Source organism: Dermacentor albipictus, chromosome 5 (genome assembly GCF_038994185.2).
Source record: "Dermacentor albipictus isolate Rhodes 1998 colony chromosome 5, USDA_Dalb.pri_finalv2, whole genome shotgun sequence".
NCBI lineage: Eukaryota > Metazoa > Arthropoda > Arachnida > Ixodida > Ixodidae > Dermacentor > Dermacentor albipictus.
This window is the reverse complement of record NC_091825.1, coordinates 127,026,600-127,049,934: the sequence shown is the minus strand read 5'-3', so window position 1 is coordinate 127,049,934 and position 23,335 is coordinate 127,026,600. Positions and strand designations below refer to the sequence as shown.

The 23,335-nt window shown below is 47.6% G+C and overlaps 2 protein-coding genes across 4 annotated transcripts in view; one reads left to right on the top strand and one right to left on the bottom strand.

The window, feature by feature from the left end:
• LOC135913935 (rho GTPase-activating protein 18-like) overlaps positions 1-9,429 on the top strand; it is a 226,377-nt gene extending 216,948 nt beyond the window's left edge. Inside the window, exons 11-18 of one of the 2 annotated variants that reach the window (XM_065446631.1) lie at positions 833-1,010; positions 1,752-1,834; positions 3,328-3,525; positions 4,254-4,331; positions 4,407-4,466; positions 6,079-6,245; positions 8,323-8,420; positions 8,719-9,429. In XM_065446631.1, the coding sequence (XP_065302703.1) occupies positions 833-1,010; positions 1,752-1,834; positions 3,328-3,525; positions 4,254-4,331; positions 4,407-4,466; positions 6,079-6,245; positions 8,323-8,420; positions 8,719-8,813 (957 nt within the window). In that variant the 3' untranslated portion in view covers positions 8,814-9,429. The remainder of the gene's footprint in view (positions 1-832; positions 1,011-1,751; positions 1,835-3,327; positions 3,526-4,253; positions 4,332-4,406; positions 4,467-6,078; positions 6,246-8,322; positions 8,421-8,718) is intronic. The other variant, XR_010568169.2, reaches the window with a different exon arrangement.
• Positions 9,430-11,645: 2,216 nt separating this feature from the next.
• The window catches only part of LOC135913915 (SEC14-like protein 2), a 31,653-nt gene continuing 19,963 nt past the window's right edge, over positions 11,646-23,335 (bottom strand). Inside the window, exons 7-12 of one of the 2 annotated variants that reach the window (XM_065446602.2) lie at positions 21,028-21,106; positions 20,013-20,093; positions 16,653-16,739; positions 14,150-14,256; positions 12,767-13,055; positions 11,646-11,835 (exon numbers count right to left, since the gene is read on the bottom strand). In XM_065446602.2, the coding sequence (XP_065302674.1) occupies positions 11,723-11,835; positions 12,767-13,055; positions 14,150-14,256; positions 16,653-16,739; positions 20,013-20,093; positions 21,028-21,106 (756 nt within the window). In that variant the 3' untranslated portion in view covers positions 11,646-11,722. The remainder of the gene's footprint in view (positions 11,836-12,766; positions 13,056-14,149; positions 14,257-16,652; positions 16,740-20,012; positions 20,094-21,027; positions 21,107-23,335) is intronic. The other variant, XM_065446603.2, reaches the window with a different exon arrangement.

Below are 23,335 nucleotides of genomic sequence, written 5' to 3'. Positions count from 1 at the left end.
ATTTCTACACTCATGCCACCACGTGTCCAGCGATCTGAAGTCGCTCTGAAGTCTGAAGCTGTGCTGCGGTAATAGTAGCTGCGTGTGGAGATCTTCATCACGGCAAATCGTCTTTGAGGTTCTTTAGATTAGAGGAGCACCAAGGCGCAATTCACCGAAGGCGTTCACCAGTGCGCGTGCGCTTTAGGAATGTCCAAACATGTGCGAGAGAGAGAGAGATAAAAAGAGAGAAGGCGATGTGGACAAGGCAGAAAGAAATAAGACAGAGAAAGACAAGAAGGTTAATGAAATAGCGGCAGTTGGGTGTCTTGTGGGAATGAACAAGGGTAAGGCGAAAAGTGACATGGGCAAAATGGGAGGTGAAGACAGACGGAGGAAGAATGTGCACAACAAAGGAGGGGCTGCCTGGATAACCGTCAGAAAAACAGCCTATCTCGTAGTTGAGCGAATAAAACAATGTAGAGCACTGGCAGTCTTTAACGCAACGTATGTCGTAGCCGCTGTCGTATGTTTATCAGTGCTGTCGGTCAGTCGGGGCGCATGACGCATACGTCTCCGCTCAGTAATGTGAACAGAAACAACGCAGCTGCTTGACCATTTCGTAAATGTGGTAGGAGTCACAGTTACGACCGTCAACCGATTCAATAACGAACGAGTGTAACTCAATAAAAGCAAAACCGAGCCTTATGCGGTGCAACGCTCTGTTCACACCGCGATAGCCCTCGCGATAGTCTGGAGTGTAACAGAAACCTTATAGGACGAGAAAGACACCGCACCATTTCGCTGCTTCGATTTCAGTGCTTGACACAAAGGCGTGAAACCTTCTGTGCAGGCGCTCCGGTCCGAACTCGAGTCGTGCTACAATGGGAGTCGAAGTCCTGAGCAGCTCGGAGCAGTGCTGAGTCGCTTCGGCGTGCACGAAGTGGCCGGCATGCTGAAGCAGCTCCTGCGCAACCTGCCGGAGCCGCTGCTCACCAACAAGTACGCCGAGGCATTCCTGCAGGTCGAAGGTGAGGAAGGGTTGTTTGTTCACGTGGCGCTTTTAGCGATACTTCCATCGCACGCAGGATAGGGATAACTTTAATAAAGGGCCGGCAAACGACGATTTAACGAGTCGTGACGCTGGCCAAGCGTCGACCCCGGGTTATACTCTACTCTGCACTAGCCCAGTTGGGCCCATTTGTAGTGGGTCATGAGGCTTGTGCTTTTCGAGCGCACCCCGGGCCTGCTGGACGGCCCATAGTTGTGAGTCCTTGTCTGCAGACTGCAGTGCACTCAAACTGCGTGATTTGATAGCGCGGAATAATATATGCGCCGGGCACACACACACACACACACACACACACACACACACACACACACACACACACACACACACACACACACACACACACACACACACACACACACACACACACACACACACACACACACACACACACACGTATTGAAAACATTGCTAGCCTACAGGTAGTCATATAGTTGTTCTACAGTACCTCGGTTATTAACCCACCCCGAATTTTTTTCTTACGTGACGGAGCGTAAGTGCTTCCCAAGCTGGAGACAATGGTTTGAAATGAGGTCGACTGTGTTTCCACGCCTGAAGATGTAAAATGGAGTAAAAATATCGCATCTTTTCGTATAAGCAGTAAACTAAACAAACTGACTCCTCTGTCTTTTTTTTTATTTTACTGAGCAGGCACGCGCATAGTAGCGACATATATACGGTTTTGTGCGTTTTCCTGTTACAGGCATTCCGACCTTGCTGGAGCAGATCAAAGCCCTCAACCTGCTCGTGCTGCTGCTGCCAGAAGCAAATCGTTCCACGTTACTGGTAAGTACATTCGCCGTCTATGGCTTGAAACCGCCGTACCTGATTATCTAATGACAATGTGCGAAATACTTTTTCTTTAAAGAAAAATAAAGAAAAAGCGCGTTAGGGTCGTCGTGATTAGCGCTCTTTTAGTGCACGTGCCTTCTAATAGTCATACTATTTCCCTCTTACGCAATGCCCTTATGTGCCTGTAAGTTAACCTGAAATAATGTGACTACACATAACCCTCTGTCTCCGGTTTGAAGCGACTCTGCCCTACATTAACTGGGTTGGTTCACCTGAAATAATGTGACTACACGTAACGCTCTGTCTCCGGTTTGAAACAACTCTGCCCTACATTCATTGGGTTGGTTAAATTGAAATAATGTGACTACGCATAACGCTGTCTCCGGTTTGAAACGAATCTGCCCTATATTCATTGGGTTGGGTAAGAGTGCCTTGTAACCGTGGACACGGTTAAAAAAGAAAGGGTGTGTTCATTTGGCTCCACCAAAATTTGTCGCTAAGATAGAGATTGCGGGAATGTTGCCTTTGGCTCTGAAATTTAATATTCCGATGTTCGTCTGGAAGCTTTAATATGCTTTTGAGCAGCGCGTAAATTGCGTCGGGGAATACTGTCTTATATTTAGAGGAGGTCACGCAAGTGAAGAACATGGAAGTGGTCTTTTGTGGTCAGCCATTTGCTTATAACGATACTACAGGGCAGCTCCCAGTTTTTCGTTTTCATTTGATTAGATAAAAAAAATTGTCTACTGCAGGAATAACGTTGTCTCGCTAGGGTTGAGAATTGGGCGAGTTGGTATTGCATTCTAGAGCTGGTACAGGGCAACATGCAAAGGAAGAAACAAGCATGTTGCATGTTGCGCTGTACCACTTCTAGAAAACGTTGTCTCGAATTTATCTGAACCCTGGGAAACAGGACATTCGTGAAGAACGAATAATAGCTGTCTACCCAACCTCCTTTTGGAGAATGGTTACTACTTGGACTGGTGCCTCGAAAACTGTCGTCACGGCGTTAAGCTGGTCTTCCCTGGCGGCCAATGTAAGATAAAGGTAACGATAGCTCTTGGAAGGGATTGCGGTGACATCGTATGCATCGCTTCATGTCTTTGCAAGCAATTTCAGGCATGCACCGTATTGCAGGCTTTTCACCCACCGGACTGTTAACTTTCGGTACGCCGCTTCTTGCAAGGTAATGCCAATCTCTGGAGGCTGAAACGTTGGGTGTGTTGACCTAACATGTAAGGGGGGCGCTCGTAGGGGCGCTTCTGAAAGTCGGAACGATTGCGAAGACACGTCTATGCCGCGCAACTTTCCGGCGCGTCGATTTCCAGCCACCTAACGGGCTCTCGAGAACTGCTCTGGACGCAATGCGGCGGCGGGGAGCATGGGTCCCCTCAAAGGGTTCGTTTGACTGTACCCTACGCACAGCGGCGTTCGAATTGAGCCCCTTATTTAAAATCCGTTGAGTACCTTGCTGTATCTCCGCTCAGGCTCTGGTCAACTTCCTGGCGGACGTGACGGAGCGCGACGGCCGGAACCGGATGTCGGTGCAGAACGTGGCCATGATCATCGCGCCCAACCTGTTCGCCCCGAAGCGGCGCAAGGCGACAGAGGAGAACCTGCGGGTGGCCCGCGCTGCCACCAACGTCACGCGCATGCTCATCTGGTACCAGCAGCTACTGTGGATTGTAAGCGTGCGACGGCTTGGTCGCTTTGCGTGAAGTTGTCACGGACAGCCGTTCGCAGTACTGCGAGTGCGGCTGCCTGTTTTGAGCAAATATTATTTGCTTGTGGGCTATCTTTGCATCGCTGTCACTGCAGGGTAACAAAGCGAACGTTTGTCTTCCGGTTAACCTTCCCGTCTTTCGCATATCATTTCTCTCTCTCTTTCTCTCTCTCTCTTCGGTGCGAAATGTGGTCATGCATTTACGCTTTTGCATTTTTTGCAGACTAGCATACCCTTCACGAGTAAAAAAAAAGAAGAAAATACTGCTAAACTGTTATAAATATCTGCTTTGATTTGTCGGCGACGTCTGAAATCATGCCAACAGTAATTTCCCTTACCAAAATGGCGACACGATTTGACTTCACCTTTGGGGCCAGTGAGAGTGTCTGACTTCGTGGTGTTGCTCTAAATAGTACAAAATGTGCTTTTGCGTGACGGAGATTTCACGCGTAGACGTATAGTGAACAATAACCCGTTATTTGAATTTGTAAACTTCGAAGTAGCGACTCTTGGTATTGCTCACCTCGTTACTTCTCCAACGTTTTGATGGAAGGTGCTGTAACAGACACTGAATACATTTGCGTAATGAGCGGCTAAAATTCTAAACTAAACGTTCCCGAAAGGTACACGTTGCGCAGAACAGCTTCCAATCGGTGTGCTCACATGTCGCTCTTTCTCTTTCATGTTCAGGTGCCGTCGCAATTCATGGGCCAGATTCGTTTGGAGTACAGGATACACTACGAGAAGAAGCATGCTAAGGAAAACAAGGTGAATGAAGCGCTCACATCGGCATGTTTACGCTGTACTTTTTTTCTTTCTGAACGCGGGCACTTTTCTTTGCAGAAGAAGAGGCACCAAAGAAAAGATCGTTCATCTTGGTTCGAACCGCGAGAGAATGAAGATGTAAGTGCGAAGTTCCTTTTCTCAAAGCACAAACTTTTTTACCGCGAAGCTTTGATTTTCCTGCATCTTCTTTTACTTTTAGCATGAGTATTAGAACTGTGACGTAGGGCTCGTTATCGAACGTATGACGTTGGCACAATATTCGAATGTGCGAGCAAGCCCGCTGGAGTCATTTAGTGACTGCTTTTTTTCGCTCTAGCTGTCAAGAACAAGTCTCTTCTATGTTGCCGCTGATGTTATTTTTTTTAATTACACGTCCGATGTTGAAAACAAACTATTGAAACGGCTTGAAACATGTTCTCTGTGCATTCCTTCCACGAAAAGCTTACCAGCTCACTTTTCTCAAAGACACGTTTTTTTTCGGAGGTCTTGTCTCACAGAGAACATGAACAATTTTTAGCTTTCTACATTGCGCCGGAGCTTTTCTCTGGTGAGTGCGTGACGTGTTTTGTGTCCCCTTCTCGGACTGGAGGCAGCCCATAGGTCACTTTACGTTTGCTGAAACTCAAAGCACGGAGTCGTTCCCGAAAGTTTCCCCCAGAAATAACCAGTACCCCTATTCCCCCACCACCGTCGCCATCATCATTTTTTGTTTGAGTTGTTTGAGTTAGACATGTACACGTGCTTCTAGATACCTGTCCTGTGTGTACATTAGTGTAACGAGCAAGACACAGTTGAGTGCTTGAGTTATACAGAAAGCTGACATGTGTATGTATGTTTATGTTTGTGTGCACAGGGTTAGTGTTGAAAAATAAAATAAAAGTGTAATCTTAAACCTACGTTTGCGATATAGTTCTGCTGGCTACTGCTGTTTTTTCCAGCTTTCATTCTTTGCGTAACGTGTACTGTTGTAGAAGCGTAGCAATTTCAACACATACGTAAAACAGCTCACCATATTCGAACGCCTGCCCATCAACGTTGCTCGAAGGAGGGGTTGTTGCACTGCTACAGTGAATGCTACTAGCAACGCTTGTTAGGCGTTGAGAGGGCGATTCTATAGATGAGCCGTGCGAGTTTCTTGGAGGCGGCGTCACATGACTCGTAACTATGTTACATGAATTCGCGCTTCATTTTCTTGTAAGCGCATGCGCGGTCTACACTGCTTTCCATGTATAAAATCAATTCAGTGGCACAATAAACTTAGTTGGAAGTTTGCGCTTGGTGTGTCGTCTTCTCTCACGTCCGGGTCATTTTTTTTTGTCGCGCAATATCATTTAAGTAATGTTAACGATCTCGTCCGCGCGTTCATATATTCGCTTACCAGCGTACTACAGCGCCGAATAGAACGCCTGATATATTGATCGCTGAAGAGTCACACATATGGCTCTTACAATGTCTTTTGGGCAATCTTAATTTCTAGGCATTCACGTCTGCCTGTCAGGCGCAGTTGATTGAGTTTCAAGAAGTTTAGGGAGCCCTTCTAAAAGATTCAAACAACATAAAGGAGGAGGAGGAGGAGGAGGAGGAGGAGGAGGAGGAGGAGGAGGAGGGAAGGCAGGGATCTTATCCAAAAATGCTCCTGGTTGGCTACCCTAGTCTGAGCGATGATCGATGTCTGAATGTGTCTGCAAGAGCCGATGATGTGCGAACTCGCGGTACGCGACCGGCGCAGGCGGCCTTTCGTGTCCGCGTCGACCACGAGGGACCGACGGGCACGACGCACCAGGTGGCGCTGAATGACGCCACCACGGCCGGCAGCGTGGTGGGCGAGGTCTTCCTGGCCATGCACTTCGAGTCGCGCAAGAGGGACATCGCCACCGGAAAAGGATCACCGCATGGGTCAGTTGTCGGCGTCGTAGCGATAAAGCGAGTTGATGGGAACGCACTATGATTAATTAAAGCTTCTTTCTGGGCGTGTTGGTGCATACTTGGCATAAAAATTGTTACAGCGCAAACACATGCAACCACAAAGTATGACAGGCACATCGCCCTCTCAGCGTCTAGCCGACAGTATTACAGCGCTTCTGTCCCGTCCTTCATACTTTGTGGTTGCATGTGTTTGCGCTGTAACAATTTTTATGTCAAGCACTAAGATTAAGTAGTTTAGATGGGCTAATATTAAACGAAAAAAAAGGGGGGGATCGAAATGCGAAAAATCGCGTAGGAGCCGCCACGACTTGTCTCGTATATACTGGCTCGTTTCACTGTCTTTAGGAAGCACAGTGGAGTGTTCAGACGCGTCCGCATTGAAATTGGCCGAACCCTGCGCAAGAATTTTCCCGTAGCGTATGGTTATCTTGCCTGTCTAGCGCAGGTATAGAACATTGTACACTGAAGCGAGGACGGTCGCCAGCAAAATGCGTGACCATCTCGTTGCCTTGTCAAGTCTGTTTAAATTAAGGGGTCTTACGGGCCAAAACCATGGTCTGATTATGAGGCACGCCGTAGAGGGGAAGTCCGGAAATTTGGACCACCGGTTTTTTTTTTTTTTTACCGTGCACCTGACAGGACTGTTTAAGGCCAACAACAAAGAAATTTCGCTTTGGATAAATTGGTTATAAATTAGTAATATATGCTACTCAGACGATCTCCGCAAAGCCGTATAGGGCTGGCTGTTGCATGATTTTATTATTAGCAGCCTCTAAACACCAGATGACGCGTTCACCTTGTGGTTAGCGGCTGTGGCGTAATTCCCTGCACGTCGCCTCCGAGATTTTCACAGCGCAGTGCCGGCAGCCGCGGGCGCCGCATAATCACGGAGGTCATGTTGAGGAACCGCGCCTTCTAGCTAGGTCAGGCGTCACTTCCGGGGAGTAGTAAGAACGGCGTTTAGATTTCCTTTCTTTTGTGTTGCTTAAATAAAAAACGGCTAATTTTTGTTTAGCCTTTTCTGATGCTTCCGTTCGTATTTCAAACGTAAAAAAAATTGAACGGAGCCTCCTAAGTATCTAAACTATCTTAAGCTAGCTCTGTCCGCTAAGTGCAATAACAAGGCCTCAATGAATTGTAAATTTAAAAAATGTTTTGCAGGGCACATTCGCCCCACTATACTGAATTTGTATCTCCACCTTCAATAGTGAGGGTGTAGCAGCGATAGCTGCAGTGATCGCGAGACTGCCTCCCTGAAGGAGCCGCAGCGGAACTTTCTTCAGAACGCAGATTTGTCACTTAAGTGATATTTTTTTCTAACGCGACTGCCGTCTAAGGTTATGGACTGCCCTGTGTGATCCTTTAGCTGTCATTGTTAGTGAACTGTCACCAGTGTAGCTTCGTGCGCGATAGACAGCCTCATATAATTCGACGGCATTTAAATTCTTAAGCCCGCCTGCGGCTCCTGCATGCTCTTCCAGGGAGCACTTTTTGAATGCAAGCGAAGATTCTAAACAGGCAAAGAACGCGGCTTTCACTCTAGTTCTATATAACATACATGGAATGGAATTCTGGAGTTTTACATGCCAAAACCATGATTTGATTTTGATGCATGCCGTAATAGGGAAATACGGATTACTTTTGACCACCAGGAGAGGGGATCTTTAACGTGCCCCCCCAACGTACGAGACACGGTCGCTTTTGCATTTCGCCCCCATCGAAATGCGGCCGCCGTGGGCGGCATTTCATTCCGCGACCTTGTGCTTAAGCTCAACACCATAGCCGCTAAGCCACCGCAGCGGGTTATGTAACACACATAACTAATTAGCTGACAATTTTCGAAACGTCGTAATATCCTTTACTTCAAGCAAGTTATAACCTATGAACAGCACGCTCTGTGGGAGTCCCAGTGTGTGGTGTCTTCTTTTTTTTGTATATGTCACCTGCAAAGTATGATGTAGCTACCTATGTTTTCTAAGACAACTGGCGTGAGGCTTTTTAAATAATTTTTGAAAAGTGTCTTACCGGCCGGAAATCTCTTGCCCAGGAGGCCTTCTGAGCAGCATTCCGGCGACAGCCGTTTCGCGAGTGACGTCGACACCTTTCTGCAATACCATTGGCTCTACGAAGTTGGCGGATACATAGGTACGCGATTTACTGCTTTTGTTTTTGCTCTCTCCATTATGTCTTGTTCTGTTGCTTGGCTGAGAAAAGCTTGTCGAAAAGTGGTCGAAAGGACAATGTGTTACTTTGCGGGAGCCGAACCCGCATCGTCCGCATTACGCGTGCGGTGCTTTTACCGAACTCTACTTTATACCTCTAGTATACATATCTTATATTCCGTGGTGACCGCATTGTGGTTCATCTTTAGTCGTCACTGAGATAGTACGCTCACTCTAGCGTCTGACTCACGCTTCTCTTCTTCTTTCTTTTTCATTCACAGGTTGGCGCCAACTGGAGCACAACACCAACGTGACCGCCGTACGCGCGGAGAACCCCGTGGCTGAGTGGGTGGTGCGATGCCACCACGTCCGATGACCGCTCGCCCGCCAGTATTTCAGTAGCATTCCAAAGTTTCGGCTTCGGCTTGGTTTTCTCGTTCGCGTCTGGCCGTATACGACTCGCCTTCAACTCAACACCACCGGCTTGTTGACCGCCAGCTGGGAGCCCGCACAAAACCCAGCCGCCTAGCTTTTAAGCCTTTCGTACTGCTTCAGCGAGGAAGCGTCGTTAAAAGGACTACGCGATTGCTCGTGCTGCGGTCGACTAGCTCTTAGCGTGTCGGTAGAAAAACTGCTGCGGCGTTGTAGCAGTGCACGCCAGGCAAGCTTATCTGTGGTGCAGTCACGAGGTCGTTCTGGCCTGTAAAGTTCAAGCAAAGGTCATTTATTACAGTATTGTGAAGTAGCTAGCCCGTGGTGGCAGCCAGAAGGGTGAGCGGGCAGCTATGTCCAAACTTGAGGTCAGGCGGCGTTTTCGTTCACTTGAAGTGCTGCTAGAGCGAGACAGGGACCCTACCTTTAACTTCTCGCATCGTTATATATGCCACACAGTTGTGTATTTTTGATAGGCAGAGTGTTGCATACATGAATCATGCATGTCGTCTTATCGTTGTTTTTAATGTTTATGATGATTAAATGAGATTGATACCTGAGTCAAGCCCAGTTTCCGAAATGATTTCGAGCTTAAGGGGAAAACCACAACTGCGACGCACGTTTCATTCAGGCATCCTACGTATCAGATGGTTCCGAACAAAGCACGCCAAGCAAATGGAAACTAAATATGTCTGGCTTGCTTTAAGACTGGCATATTCTGCTGGTCTTCGCATGCCCGATCCTTCGACGAAATGACGTTCAGACTGGAAATGGGCGCTGTTTTCTTTTGAATGTTTAGTAGCTGTGAGCGCCTCAGTCAATTGTATTCGCCGTTCGCCGGCCTCGGTACCCCTGGAGATGTTTCTTGAATGTATAAGTAATCAATAGGAGACGAATTGCAATGCTTGGGTGAAACATTATGAGCTAGCGGCTATATTTCTTACGCTGTCAAAATCCCGGCGTTGATTATGGCTTGGTGTCGTCAGGGATGGAGTTGATAAATACGCACAGGGTTGGTAACACCCCGTGCTGTCGCTGGCAATGTTAATCACGTGACGGAAATTTCGATCGTTTCTGATGCGGCACGAAGACGACAGCGGAGTGCGGATTGAAGTGATAATGAATATTCACAAGGGGTACTGATCAAGATTTCGTGGATCGTCCCATCGCGAGAAGCTTAGTAGTTTGCTGCAAGGGAGAAAGAATTGCCACGAAAAACACTTGGCGAAGACATTATGGCTAGGGACTAAACGATTTTACGGGGATAACTCGACGGGGCTGCGCCACCCTCTGAGGAAGCCATGACGTTGCTGTCACGTGGTGCACTCCCCTCGAAACGTGTAACTATGCCGCTTGATGGCTATTATATTCGCTTAGAAGCAACACCAGCAAACAGGAATATGGCAGTGCACAAACCTGAATTCGTCCCTTTCGGCGATACTTTTATATAAGAACATTTGTTGACGTCGTGACGTTTTCTTTAGCCTTTTAAGTCCGCGCATTCGGCGACTACGTATCCTGAAAACAATGCTGCCTGGAAGAGCGTCTGCCCATATATCGCATCACATTGCACCTGTTTGGTTAGCAAGACCCTCCAGGAAAGGCCGAGGATAAATGGTTCGTAAGTGGGTCTCACGCCTTGCACTCGCGCTTCCACGTGACGCTGAACTCATGTACATATGGTGGTATGTTACTGAACAGCGAAAAGGACAAACAGTCGAACCAATTGCCGGCCCCTACTACCAGGCTGACACCGCCTGTAGTAAACTTCATAATCAACCAACCAGTTACACTCCGAAGGAGATGTGTCATTATCGTCTCAGCAGCCTATCTTCTATGTCCACTGCATGGCTAAGGCCTTTCCCTATTATCTCCAATTACCCTTGTCTTGCGCTAGCTGATTCCAACTTGCGCCTGCAAATTTTCCTAATTTCATCACCCCACCTAGTTTTCTGCCATCCTCGACAGCGCTTCTCTTCTGTTGGCACCCATTTCGTAACTCTAATGGTCCACCGGTTATCCACTCTACGTATTGCATGGCCTGCCCCGCTTCTATTTTCTTTTTCTCTTAATGTCAACGAGAATATCGGCTGTCCCCGTTTGCTCTCAGATCCACATCGCTGTCTGTAACGTTACGCCTAACATTTCTCGTTTTATCGCTCTTAGTGTAATCCTTAGCTTGTTCTCGAGCTTCTTCGTTAACCTCCAAGTTTCTGTACCACGTGTTAGCATCGGCAGAATGTGGGTATGTAATAGGGCGAAATCGACAATAAGGCGCCCTTTCTTTTCTGCTACCGAGGTCGTCGATGGTCCGCCATCGACTTAAGTTTCGTTCGCGCGACACGGCGAGACAAGTTTGAACAGTGGGCAGGCCGTTGAATCTGTATGAATGTTCCCCCACAATTCTCAGAGATATAACTGTATGTGCTAAATGCACAGGGAAAAAAACTTATATCAGCGCCTAAAATGTGGACTGGGCTGTTGTGTTTCACTGGGTGGTTGGCGGACGAGATTTTATTTGCAAGACAAACATAGAGTTCGGCCTGAGCAGGTGTGCAGGCCTGCGCAGGCCTTGAGACCCCGTGTGGGGCATGGCGGAACTAAGCTGGCTTGAGGGCCTAGTGATGCTGAGCGCTCTACATTTATGGTGCTCCCCCCCCCCCTTCTTTTTTGAAAGGTACGAAGTGGTGAATACGACAGTAACTATACATACTTTATCACATACTTACCCAGGAAAGTGTAGTAGAAATTAGAAAATACGTCTCTTATACCGGCGTCTCAGTCCATAGGATGCATTTTATAGTGGTATTTAACACGTTTTGTACACGTCTTGACTCTTATGACAAAGCTTTATCAGCACTGGATGGTGGCCTTGACGCTGGCAAAGGATTCGTGGTGCACTCGTATCACATAGGAGAGCTGCTTTCCGGTGAACCAGCTGAAACTGTTGTCGAAGAGGAAAGTGTCTGAAAAAAAAAATGAAGAGAGAGCACATAAATACAAACTTTACCGCGATGCGTAGAGCTCTTCTGAAACAACACAGACGATAAATTTAGCATGGCTGATTCTTGATAGTTGTGGCGATGTAAAAAAAAAAAAAACATTGGGTTTTGCGTGCCAAAACCACTATCTGTTATGAGGCACGCCGTAGTGGGGAACTCCGGATTAATTTTGACCACACTTTAACGTGCACCTAAATCTAAGTAAACGGGTGTTTTCGCCTTTCGCCCCCATCGAAATGCGGTGGCCGTGGCCGGTATTTGATCCCGCGACCTCGTGCTTAGCAGCCCAACACCATAGCCACTAAGTAACCACGGCGGGTGAAACCGACAATGTAGAGGCGGGGGAGAGAACAACAAAGATCTATACATGCCCTTCACTCCTCCTTTCATATGTCTGCAATTACGTGATTGTCTGTATACATTTGTACTGAGCGCACAGTTCGATTTCCGCCAATTTAGCTGCTAAAAATATCCAGGTAGCACGTTACCTATCAAGAGATCTAGATATTTAGATGAAGTTATTGTTTTTTTCCGAAGTTCCTCGAGAAGATGCTTCTACATCCTTTGACTGGCTTCGGAAGCGAGAACTCTGAAACCCTTCTTCAAGAAGCAGCATCACGCAAGCCGTCTAAGCTTCAGGCGTTGCCATTCATTCGTTATACTTTTACGTATACGTATAGTATGTATGTATACTTATACATACTACATATGTATATAGGTATGGTATGTGCCGGTATGTATATACGTATGTATACTTATACATACGTATAGCATTTGCTCGCTGACCGTTGTACTTTATACCGTGTGACCTGCCCCGCTCTCGCCTGCATTGGGTCTTGTGAAAAGGTTCGCGATCACTGTGGTTGAAGGAAACGTGACGTCATAGCGTGCGTACATGTTCCGGGCTCGTCGCACTGCATCTGCCCGCACTCGGCGTCGCGGTCGCAGGCTATCCTTCGCGGCGCGAGCACCTGGACGCGGCTTTCGCCGCTCGTCCTCCACAGGGCAAAGGCGACGTCTCGTGCTTGAAACCGCCAGTGGAGCTCGGCGCCCGCTGCCTCGACCTGGACCGGCACCTCGATGGAGCGGCCGCGCTCCAGAAAGCAGTTGACGGCTTCGGGGTCGGTGGCCAGTCCGCCACCGCCGCGCCATACGGTAGCCGGAAGCTCGCCTCCGGGACCGATCTGCAACGTCGCCACATAGCTCTTACGTGTGCTGGAAACGTCACCTGAACGAAGCACTAACGAAGCACTAACGAAGCACTAACGGAGCAACGGAGCGTTAGACGCTGCGGGCAACAGAGACTTCACCGAGGCGCGTAGTATCTGCGCCGTGCTAGCGCAAGTTTGTCGAAGGCATAGGTGGGCAAAAGAAACGGCGCTCACTCACAAAAAAATATTTTTAATGGGCTAGCATTAGGAGCGTCAAAGTGGGAAAAAAGCGTATGTGTATGAAGTTAGAAAGCCAGTCACGAGGCATAGAGGAGATGGGAGAGCTTAGAGAAGAGTGTTATCAATATATATATATATATATATATATATATATATATATATATATATATATATATATATATATATATATATATATATATATATATATATATGTCGGTATCGTTGTCTGCTCCCAGTTGCACTGCGCTCCTCCTAGAGGCACGTGCTAAACGCGGTTTACATCATGGATCTCGGACCTGAAAGAGTGCGACGTAATGCTAACGCATTTCTCTCATTTACTGCTATATAGCCACAGGTCTTATTTATTTATTTATCTATTTTACTTTATTTTATTTTATTTTCTCAAAGATCGCTCGGACTCAACAAAATTCTACTTAGTTCCACTCAGTTATAGACTAACGGATATGTCTGAGTAGTGACAAGACTCATGAGTGAGTTTACCGACCGATGGTTAACGAAGTGGCGTTTAGGGAGCAAGACCACGTGCATCAGTATCACCACGTTCGATAGAGACCTGCACGTACTGTCGCTGTTTTACGTAAAGAGCCTGCAGCCCCTTTCTTTTTATTCCTTCATTTCTTAATCTTGTACTCTAGTAGCAACAACTTCATCGCACAGACAGCATTTGGAAGAAGTATATGCAGTTCACTTGCAGCTAATGCAGGACTTTGCGCGCCTCAGCAGAACACGGCTTACTACACAGTGCAATAACGCACAACTGCTATTCAACTGCATAGTTTGAACCGCCTCTTATGTGGTGACGTAGCATGTCTCGTTCTTATCTCGCACTTCCACTCGTCTTAAACGAGGCCGCATATTGTACGTACCACCTGCGTACAGCGGGCACCGCCTACGGGATCCACAATCGTGCCTCCCCAGTGCGCCGGCAGCTGACTGCGGTCGACGTGTTTCAGCAGAACATCTTGCCAGCCATCTGCACAAGTGAACACAAAAATATAGTTCAGACGTCTGCGTGACATTTTTTCCACCTCCGCAAAACTCAACGCCTCGGTTTCTTCGCGCTTCTACTCCACTTACGTTAAATTTTGCGTGTTGGTCAACGAAAGCTGACCTAACATCCAGAAAAGACGAAACAACTAAGGACGACTAGGGTGGCGATATGGACTTGTTGGACGGTCGTCATTGAAAGGTGTCTGCATAGCGCAACAAAACAAGGGCACAGAAACAGACAAGCGCTTGGCTTCGTCTTCGTTTCTTCTTTTGTCCTTGTAGCGCTATACAGATACCTTTCAACTAAGAACGGCTGTGGCGACGCCCCCTTGAAGCTTCCGAACTATGACGCAATAGCTTGTCGTGACGTCATGAATTTTGTGGGCGTCTGCACGGGCCTATAGGTAATTAGCAGCAAGGATAGACTTCACTGTATACTACAAAAGCCAAGGACTGAACTCGGGAATTTCCCAGAATTCTTTTCTTTTTCGCGCCACAGCTGGCTCCAATACGAAAAAAAAATTATTTTTAAATATCTGGTGTGACATTGACGTATCGGCGCTGGCCTTTCGGTGTGACACGAAAGTTTTGGCCTCTGTTGTCTCTTCCAGTAATGAACCTCGTTCCGCGAAATCGACGAGACTTGAATTTTGAAAGAACGCTTTATTATTCACAGTGTTCTTCCTTAGTGTTCCTTTAGGAAAAAAGAAAAAAATAACCGCGGCTATTCCGATGATCACGGTAACTATATACAAAATTGGTACGAACAAAGTTAGTTTTTACTGTATTTGAGCGTACACGCACCAGACCGTTGTATGTGCAGCGTATCGGGAAGATGTCGGTGGACTGCGCCAAAAATAATGCACGTGCGCAATTCGAGCCGCGGACGTAACGCGTTGCAGGCCGGAAAAGAAGTTCTAAACGACAGGATGCACTTCACGCTCCTTATTTTGTCCTCCTGCTTTGGTCGTAACGGATCACCCATAATCCCAAGTTGCCACTCTGTAGCGTTTACGTCCAACACCTTAGGCGAGGTCGAACGCTGCCAGGGAACTTCGCCTACTTGCGCGAAAAAAGTCACAAGAACTCTGGAGTTCAAGTGCCTTCAATTGCCGATTACATAAACTGGACCCCACGCTACGGCTACAACTGCCATCTAGCCTTTCCCGTGGCGAAACAACCTTGCTGTGCCACTTGTGGCTGGCAGTGGCGCTCACGAACGCATACACTCCTATCGTTTGGGAATGGCCGAGAGCCCGATGTGGCTACTCCTGTGGGTGCGAGGAAACCATCGAGCACCTATTGTGTACCTGCCCTCGCTACGATGTCCAACGCCTTTCTCTGCGTGCAACTTTACACCGACTGGACTCGAGACCGTTCACCGAGTCAAAGATGCTCGGACCGTGGCCACACCCGTCACTGGCACGAAAAGCGATTCGTGCGCTAGTGCAACACTTGAAGTGCACCGGCTTGAGAGACCGTTATAGTGTCCCCCCCACACACGCTCAGTGCTTACTCTCTCCATTTCTTCCCCTTTCTATTCCCCTTTCCCCCACCCCCAGTGTAGGGTAGCAAACCGGGTGCTCTTCTGGTTCACCTCCCTACCTTTCCTGTCCTTGCTTTCTTCTCTCTCTCTCTCTACAGCGTTTATACCATAAGCAACGGTATCGCGAGTACATACGCTCCGTGCGACGTCAGAAATGCGAGTCCGTTCAGTGGGACAAACCAGAATTGGTTCCAGACCGTTGAACCAACAACGCTGTCGTCCCCGCGATGCTTCGTAAGTCGGTCGTGAACGCGCAAGGTCGGAAGCAATGTCGAAATTTGGCTGCCAACGACAGTTACGCTCCGCTGAAGGGCAACGACGTGTTATTCGTGCCTTTATCTGCATGAAAACGCTTTCCTGAAATGTTTCTCCGGACAAGTAGTGGCAGCTCGCGATTGCTTAGTTGGAATTCGTTCATGGAGGGTGTCGAAACGGACGTCTTAAATGTCTCGAATACAAAAAAGAAAAGTAAACCTTGCGTGTAACCTGCGCAAGTATGTTAATAAAGTGAGATCTTATGGCCAGACAAATGCAGATTGCTGATAGGAACATTAGAGAAGCTAGAATCACTAAGCTGTAAATATAAGAAACTTAAATACTGTCGCCTTCGAGATGCACAGCCATACTGTTCCACTGCAGAAGAACGACCATCACCACACGGCGCTTCAAGGCGATCTCACTCTCAACAGTTGACAGGGCCAATGCAGCTTAGCCTCGGTGATCTGGTGACAAAATCAGCATAACTCAAATCAAATGTAGCTGTTCACGCTCGATGCGTATACTTATCCGATAGACAATATACCTCTTCACCAGGATGAGACGAGTGTACTTACCGCGCGTGAACATGTGTAGCTTGTTGGCAGTTCTTGCGGTGATGAATGGCCGAACGATCTTCCAGAATATGGGAAAGAAGCTTGGAGCTGAAACAGAAAGGAACGCCGCAGTATAGCTCAGCGATCGGGTAACGCCAAGAAATTTGTCCACTTTCAATCTTACGTCTACGAACGAAACAAGCAGGTAACGCAGCTGAGTGCTACGTTCGCAGCTCCTCTTTACTGCACGTCTACGTTGTCGTAACAAGAAGAAGGGTACACAGGAAGTTGGGGACTTTGAGTGGTCAACAGTGGTCGAACAAGAGAAACCTCAGCCTGGAGCCAACGCCTCCACAACAGAGAGAGAGAGAGAGAGGACTTTATTCATGGTCAGATAAAGACCTTAAATAATAAAAGCCCTAAAATAGATAAAAGATGATGACCTTAAAGAATAATCGGACCAGATCCATCTGTTCGACGTCAGCCACTGAGGTCAGTAAGTAGCATGTAGGGGATTGGACCAGTGGGATAATCTGATTCTGCCTGGGAGGGTGAGCAGCATATATCCCAGCTTCGCGTAGAGGCAGTGGCAATTAGGGCAGGGTGAGTCCGCACCGGAAAACGTACAGGTAGAGTCGCGCAGAGGTTATGAATGTACTAAGCTGTTTGGCTTGCGGCGTACGTGTTCGCGATGCAGTTAGCTGGGGTGAAATGAAATAGACTTCATACTCTGCGCTAACCCTGGCATCATACAAGATGTGGACGTGCTCGGCAAGGTACGCTGCAGTGAACATAGGATGGTAAGAACTCGAATTAGCCTAGACCTGAGGAGGGAACGGAAGAAACTGGTGCATAAGAAGCCGATCAATGAGTTAGCGGTAAGAGGGAAAATAGAGGAATTCCAGATCAAGCTACAGAACAAGTATTCGGCTTTAACTCAGGAAGAGGACCTTAGTGTTGAAGCAATGAACGACAATCTTGTGGACATCATTAAGGAGTCTGCAATGGAAGTCGGTGGTAACTCCGTTAGGCAGGATACCAGTAAACTATCGCAAGAGACGAAAGATCTGATCAAGAAACGCCAATGTATGAAAGCCTCTAACCCTACAGCTAGAATATAACTGGCAGAACTTTCGAAGTTAATCAACAAGCGTAAGACAGCTGACATAAGGAAGTATAATATGGATAGAATTGAACATGCTCTCAGGAACGGAGGAAGCCTAAAAGCAGTGAAGAAAAAACTAGGAATTGGCAAGAATCAGATGTATGCGTTAAGAGACAAAGCCGGCAATATCATTACTGATATGGATGAGATAGTTCAAGTGGCTGAGGAGTTCTATAGAGATTTATACAGTACCAGTGGCACCCACGACGATAATGGAAGATAGAATAGTCTCGAGGAATTCGAAATCCCACAGGTAACGCCGGAAGAAGTAAAGAAAGTCTTGGGAGCTATGCAAAGGGGGAAGGCAGCTGGGGAGGATCAGGTAACAGCAGATTTGTTGAAGGATGGTGGGCAGATTGTTCTAGAGAAACTGGCCACCCTCTATACGCAATGCCTCGTGACTTCGAGCGTACCGGAATGTTGGAAAAACGCTAACATAATTCTAATCCATAAGAAAGGAGACGCCAAAGACTTGAAAAATTATAGACCGATCAGCTTACTGTCCGTTGCCTACAAAGTATTTACTAAGGTAATTGCAAATAGAATCAGGAACACCTTAGACTTCCGTCAAGCAAAGGACCAGGCAGGATTCCGTAAAGGCTACTCAACAATAGACCACATTCACACTATCAATCATGTGATAGAGAAATGTGCGGAATATAACCAACCTTTATATATAGCTTTCATTGATTACGAGAAAGCGTTTGATTCAGTCGAAACCTCAGCAGTCATGGAGGCATTACGGAATCAGGGTGTAGACGAGCCGTATGTAAAAATACTGAAAGATATCTATAGCGGCTCCACGGCCACCGTAGTCCTCCATAAAGAAAGCAACAAAATTCCAATAAGGAAAGGCGTCAGGCAGGGAGATACGATCTCTCCAATGCTATTCACAGCGTGTTTACAGGAGGTATTCAGAGACCTGGATTGGGAAGAATTGGGGATAAGAGTTAATGGAGAATACCTTAGTAACTTGCGATTCGCTGATGATATTGCCTTGCTTAGTAACTCAGGGGACCAGCTGCAATGCATGCTCACTGACCTGGAGAGGCAAAGCCGAAGGGCGGGTCTAAAAATTAATTTGCAGAAAACTAAAGTAATGTTTAACAGTCTCGGAAGAGAACAGCAGTTTACGATAGGTAGTGAGGCACTAGAAGTGGTAAGGGAATACATCTACTTAGGACAGGTAGTGACTGCGGATCCGGATCATGAGACTGAAATAATCAGAAGAATAAGAATGGGCTGGGGTGCGTTTGGCAGGCATTCTCAGATCATGAACAGCAGGTTGCCATTATCCCTTAAGAGAAAAGTTTCTAACAGCTGTGTCTTACCAGTACTCGCGTACGGGGCAGAAACCTGGAGGTTTACGAAAAGGGTTCTACTTAAATTGAGGACGACGCAACGAGCTATGGAAAGAAGAATGATAGCTAGGTGTAACGTTAAGGGATAAGAAAAGAGCTGATTGGGTAAGGGAACAAACGCGAGTTAATCAAGAAAAAGAAATGGGCACGGGCAGGACACGTAATGAGGAGGGAAGATAACCGATGGTCATTAAGAGTTACGGAATGGATTCCAAGGGAAGGGAAGCGTAGCAAAGGGCGGCAGAAAGTTAGGTGGGCGGATGAGATTAAGAAGTTTGCAGGGACAACATGGCCACAATTAGTACATGACCGGGGTTGTTGGAGAAGTATGGGAGAGGCCTTTGCCCTGCAGTGGGCGTAACCAGCTGATGATGATGATTATGATGCGGGTCTTGCAATGTCTGAATTGTTCGAGTGTCGAGGCGGGCTTTCAACAAGAGGCCTTGTGTTTGTCAGGTTCGTTGAGGCCCTGACGAATACATGATTCATCGTCCAAACGTTGGCTCTAGGCAGGGGCTCTCGCACAGCACTGTCACTTGCTTTACGTTAGCGTGGCCAATCCCCACTCTCACTATCATTGCTTTCCGTAAGGTTCGTATGTCCTTTTCCTTTTGTGATGTGTACACTGAAATGTACGTATTAAAAATTTTCATAGTAAAAGATAGGTATACCGCATGTGGAGAGCCTGAAGATGAAGACATGTAGCTTTCGAGGGATGTTCGTCGCAACAAACACTTCATATTCAGCACAAACACACGCACCGAATGACCGTCAGCAAAAATGAGTACTGCATGAGTGTATGTACGCACACGCGAAGTAGAGAACAGAGTTGCAGCGCTCGTATGGTGAACTTACTGTTTATAAGCAGACCAATCTTGAGAGTTTCAGGATAGTTGTTTTCGTAAAGCGCCGTCAACGAGCGCATGAGTTCCAGGACTGCGAACGAGGAGGCAAGAAATCGAAAGAAAACAGGTGAGAATCAAAAACGACCGACGGGTGGGCTAGTAGGTGCACAGAAAATAACGGCTTTGCTTTTTTGGGCTTTTAATATCGTTATTGTTATTATGATCTTATGGGGGCTTTGTCTTCCTAATCTGGCGCGAAACAACGAAGACCACGAAACTACTTATCTTTTTTCAGTGGAAACCGATTGCAAAACACTTTCAAAAGCTTCAAAACAATATAAAAAAAACGAAAAGAGAGCGGGAAACATGACAACACATCGCGGAAAATACTATAATCGTTTCTGTGTCTGTCATCGTTTTCTGTGTGCCAATGTATCACTTTGTAGCGTAGAATATTGCCGCCGAAGGTCCCGCTGCTGCTTCTCAATTTTAACCGCCCGCGACAATACGGAATTGATCACGTCATATCCATGTGACCTCCGTCTGTGCCGCTGTTACGTTTTTATATGTATGTAGCTCTATATGTATGAAGCGTACTGCTTCGCGGCTGCAGGGGTTCTGCTTGCGTGATTCGCTCGCTATGCAGCTCTGCTTAGGTTCAGGATACCGGATGCGGTCATTTGAGCCTCCGCCACCAGAGCGGGCGGAGGTGGTTGCAGCCTAGGCAGTTGTAAACGGAGAACGCGATGCCGCTCGCAGTGGCGGTACATAGCAGCCGCTCGCTGTGATTCAGAAGTGCTGACGCCAGATATGAGTTTTATTGTATAGTCCACACAACAGGTGGCGCCACCCGGGATTTGTATTCTGGTCATTTTCTCGCACACAAAAGTTATGTTTTATTTACGAATGACGAATTCGTTATTACAGAAGCCTTATCTTTCAGTCTAGTTTGACTCAATGTTTTCCTTTAATGTCCCTTTGAGCACGGAACCTACAAGACAGACAGGTGCCGACAGTTAACTGACCTTGCCAGGAGTAGACCTGCTTTAGGCTGAAGCCTTCGTAATCGAAAAGGAAAAAGGCCGTGTTCACAGTCTTCCCCAACTGCATGCAGAAGGACAGAAATTGTGAGCGCATGAACTTGTATCCTGGAAAATTGGATATACGACATATTTATTCAAGACTAACGACTTCGGTGCGCAGAAGCTCTTTTGGTGAAACAAGGTGCTGTCGTTAAAACCTTGGAGAGAGCCTCGATGGACAAGGGACCAAATCTGTGTCGACCTTAAGGAGGCTTGATGCCGCAGCCATTTTTCGGGTGCGTTATCATTGAATCGAAAGCTTGCAGCAGTCATGACAGATGAAGACAGAAATGAACTCAATTTTATTGTTATTTATTATTTTATATTATTATTATTTATATAATAATAATATAAATATATGAATATATTTCATATTTATATATTTTATATTATTATTATATTGTTGCGGGAAGAAAGCAGGCCCACGAGTGTAAAATAACTTATATTTACAAATGATGGATATGGCGTTCAGGCAACCGCCAGACTTCGTCTTTCTCTAGTCCAATTCAACGTCTTCCTTCACTTCACCGTAACATCACCCTCCCGGTGGGGGAGCTCCGTCCCGGTGCAAGTTAAACAGCCTCACTTATTGGGGGGACATAGGGCTTGAGCCTGGTGACGTGAACAACATCACTGGTTAAGTTGGGAGGCACGGAAGGCTGACCGAGTGGGGCGATCTCGTAGGTCACGTCGGACAGTTGGCGTAAGATCTGGTACGGACCAGAAAAACGGGACAGTAATTTTTCCGACAAGCCGACACGACGTGAAGGCGTCCAGAGAAGGACAAGGGAACCAGGTGAAAAATGGTGGTCTCGGTGCCGAAGGTCGTAGCGTCGCTTTTGAGAAGCTTGCGAGACTGTGAGGCGATGACGGGCGACATCTCGGGCCTGGGCGGCTAAGTCAATAGCATCGCGAGCGTAAGCAGTGCTGGGTGACTGTACTGCGGAAGGTAGCAACGTGTCAAAAGGCAAGGTGGGGTCGCGGCCGTACAAAAGGAAAAATGGTGAAAATCCGGCAGTGTCGTGACGGGACGAGTTGTATGCGAAAGTGACGTATGGTAAAGCGACGTCCCAGTCGCGGTGATCGTTGGAAACGTACATGGCGAGCATTTCAGTGAGTGTGCGGTTGAGTCGCTCGGTGAGGCCGTTCGTTTGAGGGTGGTACGCGGTAGCAATCCGATGTTCTGTAGAACAGGAGCGGAGCAGATCATCAACGACCTTCGATAGAAAGTAGCGGCCGCGATCCGTCAGCAACTGGCGAGGGGCGCCGTGGTGCAGGATGACGTCTTTTAGTAAGAAGTCGGCGACATCTGTAGCGCAGCTGGTTGGCAGGGCTCGTGCGATGGCATATCTAGTGGCATAATCGGTTGCTACAGCAATCCATTTGTTTCCTTTGATGGAAATTGGAAACGGACCAAGGAGGTCGAGGCCCACACGGAAGAAGGGCTCTGTAGGTATATCAATGGGTTGAAGCAAACCAGCGGGAGGCATAGCAGGCGTCTTCCGGCGCTGACACAGGTCGCAAGAAGCGACATAACGGCGCACAGAGCGATAAATGCCAGGCCAGAAGAAGCGGCGCCGCAGGTGGTCGTAAGTACGAGTGACGCCCAGATGTCCAGCAGTAGGAGCGTCATGAAGTTGCTGGAGCACGGTGAGTCGAAGGTGCTTGGGGACGACTAGGAGGAGCTCCGGGCCGTCAGGACGAACGCTACGACGGTATAAAGTTCCATCGCGCAAGGTGAACATCCGAAGGGACGGGTCATTGGGCGAGGAGCTTAGGCGTTCCATAAGTGTTCGAAGAACAGGATCCTTGCGCTGCTCGTCGCCAATGTGGAGGAAGCCGGAGAGGGACAGAATACTGATGTCCGAGTCTGCATCGGTATCGTCCGGTTGATCCACGGGATTGCGGGACAGGCAGTCAGCGTCTTTATGCAGGCGTCCTGACTTATATATAATAGAAAATGTATATTCTTGTAGGCGCAATGCCCAACGTGCAAGTCGTCCAGTTGGGTCCTTCAAAGAGGAGAGCCAGCAGAGGGCGTGATGGTCGGTGACAACGCAGAAGCTCCGACCGAAAAGGTACGGGCGAAATTTCGCGACCGCCCATACGAGCGCGAGACATTCTCTCTCAGTAATGGAGTAATTTCGCTCGGGCGTGGAAAGGCGGCGGCTAGCGTAAGCGATGACACGGTCTTGGCCCTGTTGACGCTGAGCGAGGACAGCGCCGATGCCATGACCACTCGCGTCAGTTC